The 7078-nt window shown below is 44.2% G+C and overlaps 1 protein-coding gene across 1 annotated transcript in view; it reads left to right on the top strand.

Annotated features, from left to right (window-relative positions):
- Nucleotides 1-7078, top strand: part of LOC103740950 (fructose-1,6-bisphosphatase isozyme 2-like) — a 16766-nt gene that overhangs the window by 3050 nt on the left and 6638 nt on the right. Inside the window, 3 exon segments of the mRNA XM_008841630.2 lie at nt 655-817; nt 2088-2180; nt 4992-5132. Coding sequence (XP_008839852.2) covers nt 655-817; nt 2088-2180; nt 4992-5132 — 397 coding nt within the window.

Genomic DNA, 7078 nt, shown 5'->3' with positions numbered 1-7078 from the left:
TGTGTGGCTCTTGAAGGGACATGTCTCAGGTGAGGGACAGCAAGGCCAGTGGTCAGATGGCCACAGAACAGCAGTGTCTGGTGGGACTTGAAGCTGAGACTGTTGGAGGGAGACAAGAGGGAAAGGAGGCCAGGCCAGTACGGTCTGACGTCCACCATGACTGACACCTGATGACTCGGCTGTGCCTCTGAGTGAGGTGAGATTGATGTGACTGTGTTGGGGACACCTGGAAGGATTGAAATAAGGACAGGAGGTGGTTGTGCATTAATGCTCTGTGACAGAAGCCTCCACAGAGATGTTTGAAGCTGAAGCTTCAAGTTCCAGTGGGGAAAGGCAGCAATCCTTCCTTCTTTGGTGCCCTTAGTTATTGTGATGTGTCTGATTTTTATGGGCTCTCCCATCCCCTCTAACTACTGGTGTTGAGCATGAGTTTGCCTTGTAGTGTGGCTAGTCTCATTGGGAGGTGGAGGAAACATGCCAATGCCCCCAAGTGTGCAGGAAGTAATGTTGAGCATCACTGCTTTAAGGCATAACACACTGACAGGATGACGGGCATGGAAGAAAGGTGGGCGCACTGTTGGTGTTTGGGCTCTGGTATTTTTTTGCTGGAGTTAAGATCCCCTTAGTGACTTAATTCAAGTTTTATCTTCTTAGGTATGGAATCGCAGGAAGTGTGAACGTGACAGGAGATGAGGTGAAGAAATTGGCCGTGCTCTCCAATTCCCTGGTCATCAACATGCTTCAGTCCTCCTACAGCACCTGTGTTCTGGTCTCTGCAGAGAATAAAGAAGCCATTATCACAGCCAAGGAGAGGAGGGTGTGTCCCTGGGCCAGCTGCAGTGCCGCCACTCACCAGGAGTTGGCGCTACTGGGCTGGGAGCATGCTGGTCTTGATTCCTCTTCCTTTTCTGGGATTTTCTTCTATTTCTGAACATTTGTTTTCTGGAAACACAGGATTTCTCTGTTCTTTAGTTGGAAATCTTACGTTGTCTGGTGTCTTCGTGGGTGGATGTCATCATTAAACAGGCATCTTTTCGTGTTTGGACTTGCAGAGTCCCACGAAAAGGAGTTTACTTTGGGGGACCATTTTCCTCTTTCTGGGAAGAGCTGTGCAGCGCGTTCTTTTCTTCATCCCCCTTCTGCTTTCTTCTCTCTGGCCTTCACTACACCCTTCCTTAAGAGGGCTGTGATTCCCTGGGAGGGTGGATCATTACATGCCTGACAACGAGTCACTCAATCTAGGAAATGAATCATAAAGACCCTGTGCTCTTGATCAAGTTAGCTAGTGTAGGGCTTGGAGAGGGCTTTTATTCACTGAGTTCACAAACAACTTATTAAAGAGGGAGGTTTGATGGTGGCCAAAAATTCAGCCTATGTCCAGTTGTGACACACTATTATATGCTAAACTATTGGTTCTTGTTATATATTGGATATTAGGGATGAGGAATAACGTTTTGTAATTAGTTGGAAGGACAGAAGAGATAAAGCGAAGTCAAATTTATTGGGCAGTACTGCAAACCAGGTATTGTGCAAGGCCCTATTTACACCTGCCTAACAACCTAAATCACACCTATTATTTTCCACCTTCAATTCCAACAGATATGGCCCATTCCTCTCTCCACTTTCTGCTCCCCCTGTATGTGCACTAAATCTTGGAAGTGTTCCATGCCTGCTTTCTAAGTGCCAGGAGCACTTGATAATCACTCTGCCTGGAATTCTACCTAGTTCTCCATATGTCTTGTTTCCTTAATTCCAGTCGTGTCTATCATCAAATGTTATCGGGTCCCTACTTTCTACCCCCTCACCCACTTAGGTTTTCTTTAGAACACTTGCACATCTCACTTATGGATATGCTTGCCCGTGTGCTGTGTTTCTGCAGTTGAATACCAACTCCAACAAGCGAGCCTTGCAGAAAGTGATTCTCAGTGTATTTTCCAGCATTGGTTTGATGATTAACAGATACCTGTTGAACTCTGCCCATAAGCAATAGCATTGGCGGGGGGTACATCCCCATGGCTCTAAATCTCTTGTTGCTGTAGATGCAGAGCAACTGTGCTGATTGGATGGTTTTTCTCTCTGTGATTTAGGGGAAATGTTTGGTTTGCTTTGACCCCCTGGATGGATCTTCCAACACTGACTGTCTGGCCCCCATTGGAACCATATTTGCCATCTGCAGAAAGGTGAGTAGACATCTTTTCGCCAGGTCTGTGGACTGAGAATTGAGTCTGGAGCCCTCCTTTGTCCTCTACTCACTAGATACACCACTGTAGGCAACCTGGAAACCTTCCTCTCTCTACCTCAGACTCTCCACTGGGAATTCTCCATCTGCCTTCTTCCTAACATTCTTGGGAGGGCAAAGTAACCAAGATTCCCATGGGGCCTTGTTTTGAACAGCTGAATAGAACACAGATATCAGATATGGTACAGATTGAATATACTTTATACAAAATGCTTGGAACCAGAAGTGTGCAGGATTTCAGATTTTGAAATATTTGCATATACATAATGTGCTGTCTTAGAGATGAGGTCATATAAGGAATTTTCCATGCATGGCCTCACGTTGGCACTTAAAAAGTTTCAGTGTGGAATTCTGTTTTATTTATTTTTGAAACAGTGTCTTGCTAGGTAGCTCTGGCTGACTTTTAATTTACAATCTTACTGCCTCAGCCTCCTGAGTGCTGGGGGTTATAGGCATGTGCCACCATACCCAGAGAAGGGTTTTAGATTTCAGATTAGGGATGACCAGCTTGAATTAGGCGTTAAGAACCTCTGTTCCCCATCTCTCATTGAGTGTCAATCTTACTGTAAGTTGTCTGTAAGCTGTAATAATGTATCACTTGCTTGGAGGCTTAAAAATAACACCTGCTGATTATATCTCTGTGTAGTAAATAAACTCTAGCGGGCTTAGCAGGGTTATCTGCTTAGGGACCCATAAGTCTGTCAGTCTGATCTCTTTATTATCTAGAGGTTGGGATGAGGAGTGGGGAGAATTTGCTTCTGGTTGAGCTTAGGTTGTTGGTGCGGTTCAGTTCCATTCTGTGGAAGGTTGGAGGTCTTGTTGTCTTTGCTGGCTAATGGCTAGGGGTCCTGATCAGCTACTAGAGGCTGCCTGTATTCTTGGGTCTGTAACCTTCAATTTCAAATCTCACAATGGCCCCAAGGCTTTCATCCTCTCAGACTCTCTACAACATCTCCTCCCTGCATTTGCCTCATCTCCCCATCCTCCAGCTATAAAAAGCCGTAGGAGTTCAAGTTTTCATTTAGTCAGACAACTCAGGGTCATCTCCATATTTTAAACCCCTAACACTTAAAGTTGAAGTAAAGCAAGGCTCTGATGGTCAGTCCAAATAACCATGGGTCTCCTCTGGTAACATTTCTTAAAAAGGCAGACACTTCAAACATACAAATAAAAAAGTGCTGTGAGTTCAAAGAAAACACTGGTGATTGTGTTATCAGGTACCTGGAACATAAAACCATAAACTCGGGATGTTGGGCCTAGGGCTGGGGAGATAGCTTAGTCAGAAAAGTGATTGTGTTATATGCATGGGGTTTCAAGTTTAATCCCAAGGACTCACATAGATTTCAGGTGTGGTAATATGCACTTGAAATCTCAATGTCGGGGAAGTGGAGACAGCAGATCTTTGGAGCTTGCTGGCTAGCCAGTATAGACTGATTGGTGAGCTTCAGGCCAGTGAGAGACCAGTGAAAGGTGAACAGCATTCGTGAGGAGGAAACTTTAAGTTGTCCTCTGGCCTCCACAAGCATGCACAACATGTACTCCCCACTCACATGCATACACACACATACATGTGAAAAAAATGTTGGGGAGGAAGCCATCTTATATGGCTCCTGAGTTTGCATCCACCAGGATATTTCAGTCCTGTGGGCTACATAATGTTGGGTAAGTTTCCCAGTTACTCAAGCTCCACACTCTTGTTTTGTGACATGGAGATCATAGTACTATGCACCTCAGAGGGCTGGTGAGTAGATGTCATCGTAGTGGTGTAGGAACATGGCTTGTGAGAATTAAAAAGTTTGGCCTGAGCATCTTCGAGTTGCTCTTGTCAGGGTGCAAAGATCCAAGAACGACCTTTGCTATGGCTTGGCTACAATTGTTCATGCACTCAATAACTCATTTCCTGTGGATACATTTGCTGCATCTTGGCACTGTTACTGAGTCAGTTCCATTTTGCCCACTTGTAGTGTGCCAACCATTAAAATGATCATTTTAGAAAAAAATATAGTTCAGTCATGAGGTAGGTATGTTAGTCAGTTTTTTCATCACTGTAGTTAGACTCCCAACAAAAAACTTCACAGGGAGGAAAGCTTTATTTTGGCTCGAGGTTCCAGAGGGTTCAATCCATGGTTGCTTGGCCCCATGGCTTGAACAGACATCAGGGTGGTGAGTGTGTATGCTGGAGGAGATTTTTCACCTCATAGTGGACAGGAAGCAGAGACAGAGAGGGGCAAGGGAGAGCCACCAAAGACATGGCCCCAGTGGCCTACTTCCTCCATGGGTCTCCTCTGGCAACATTTCTAAAGAAAAGGCAGATTCCCAATACACTAATCAAAGTGTGCTGGGGCTTTAGGTCCCACGTCCTGAAATTCCAGAGCCTCCCAATGTAGCGCCATCAGCTGGGGACCAAGCCTTTAGGGAACACATGAGTCTTGTGAGGTTGGGGGCATTTCATATCTAAATCATAAGAGCAGCTGAATATATGATGAGAGAGAAGATCTTAACTCTTCCTCCCCAAGGACAAGGACTGGGGTGTTTATGGGCTGCGATGTGTGGAAAGATGAGAGCAACTAACATCAGCTGAAGTGGATGAAGACTTGAGGCTTAAAAAAAAACAAAACAAAAATAAAGAAGCCTTCCCCACTCTGAGACTGCCTTTCCTTGAATGGTTTCAGGAGATCTGAAGTGCAGACTTCCAGTAAAGGGCTCTCTCCAGGAGCAGTAACACAACATATATATTTTCTGTCTACCACAGACCACAGAGGATGAGCCTTCAGAAAAGGATGCCCTGCAGCCTGGCTGCAATATCGTGGCTGCGGGTTATGCACTGTATGGTGGTGCAATCCTGGTGGCTCTTTCCACGGGACAAAGGGTGGACCTCTTCATGCTGGACCTGGTAGGAACTGTTCCTGGGGACCCCATGGGATTCCGTGTTTGAATTCTTGTCCCCTGAGATAATTTCCTGCACATTTTGAGTATTTTTTTTTGGAGCTAGAGAGTCTAGTTTGGGAAGCCACCACCATGAAAACTATTAAGAACCTTTGTCTAACCAAGGGGCATGTATGGATTTTTCCATAGAGTCAGTTCTACCAACTCTTACCCAGTCCTTAAGGAATTTGTTTTCTTTTAAAAATATATTTATAGTTTTTATTTTCTTTTTTAAATTGAACTTTTGCAATTGTCATACAATATAATTCAATGGTATTTAGATTCCCCTCCTCTATCCGCACCTTCTCTTATTGCCCCCCCCACCCAATATAACATATTCTAGTATATATAATACATATTATATATATATAAAATAAGGTCTATAGCATCTGATTTGTGTCCCCAAATGTCCTTCAGTGTGAGTCCATCCCCTGGAGCCTGGTTAACTTACCAAGAGTCCCATCCTTGAAAGGCACTGTCTCTGCCCCTCCCAGGGGCCATTGATTGCTGGAATTCCTTAGGTTGGGTTGGGGTTTCTTACTTTCCAGGGCTCAGGGATCATTGCAGAAGAGGGAGCAGAGAGATTGTAAGAGTCAGAGGTGGTGAATGACCACAAGGAAACAGAATTTTCCAGAGTGCTGGTCGGTTACTCCTGTGAACTCACACAATGGTGACAGCATGCACAAGTCCCATGCAAGTTCAAACCAGACAAAATCCCAGCATAAAAATAGATTTATTTTTAATTGGTACATAAAAACATAAAATTGCACATATCGACAGGGTACTATGTAATGTTCTACATAAATGTTTAAATAATGATAAACATATCTCTTTAAACATTTATTATTTCTCTTTTTGGTGAAAACATTGACTCCTTTACATAGCTTTTTGAGAAGAGTTCATTTTTCACAGATGCATTTAGCCTGTGTGGTTTATAGAACCTCATGATGTAACAATCCAGACTCAATTTCCAGGATCTTTAGAGCAGCCTTGTTCCTAGAACTCTATGATGGGATGGGCTCTGTGTCCTGTGCTGCCCAGTCCAGTTGCTTTTCACCTCTGTGGTGACCAAACATTTGAAGAGTGGCAAATGTAGCAAAAGGGGGAGTTTTCATCTATTGTTTTTAATTAATTAAAATAGCCCCATGTAATTAGCGGCTATCCTCGTGGGCAGCAAGGGTTAGAGGATTTTTCCTGATGTGCAGTACTCCTCAGCGAGGAGCATTATTGGTGGAAATGGTCTCTTTGGACTCTGTGTTACTCTTCACACTTCTCACAGTGACAAAAGGCCCAGCAGCAAAAGAGGAAGAGGTGCAGTGTCTGGGTAGATAGGAAATGTGAAAGCACAATCCAACTGAAGGAAGGATAAAGACAGGAGAGTTGAAAATGAGGCCGAGCTTTCATGACATGTGTAGATCAAAAACAATCAGGAGAAAATGTAAAAAACATTTCCAAGTTATTGCTTTTCTCCTTTATTTCTTAAAGGTATTTATTTATTATTTTATGTGTATGAGTGTATTGCCTGCATGTGTTTAAGTGCACCCCTGTTGTGAGATGCCTGTGGAGGTTTGAAGAGGGCGCTGGATTCCCCTGGAAGTGGACTTACGGTTGATTGTTAGCCACCATATGGGTGCTAGGAATCAAACCAAAGTCATCTCCAAGAACAGCCAGTGCTCTTAACCACCGAATCACCTCTTCAACCCTTTTCTCCTTCAAATGCTGGATGATTCACCTATCATTTGAGAGCTGCTTTGTCAAATATAGGGAGCTCTTGTGAAAACCCAAATTATGACTACTTCAAAGACTCCTGTTGGGAAACCCTGCTGTTAGGGTTGTAGTTTTCCATGTCCAGATAGCCCTAAGGGGCTCGGCGCCAAATGGAAGGACTCCCCTTTTCAGCAGGGGGCCTCCTGG

This window comes from Nannospalax galili, unplaced genomic scaffold, assembly GCF_000622305.1.
Source record: "Nannospalax galili isolate Female #2095 unplaced genomic scaffold, S.galili_v1.0 scaffold740, whole genome shotgun sequence".
NCBI lineage: Eukaryota > Metazoa > Chordata > Mammalia > Rodentia > Spalacidae > Nannospalax > Nannospalax galili.
The sequence above is the reverse complement of the archived record's forward strand: the minus strand, read 5'-3'. Positions and strand labels throughout refer to the sequence as shown.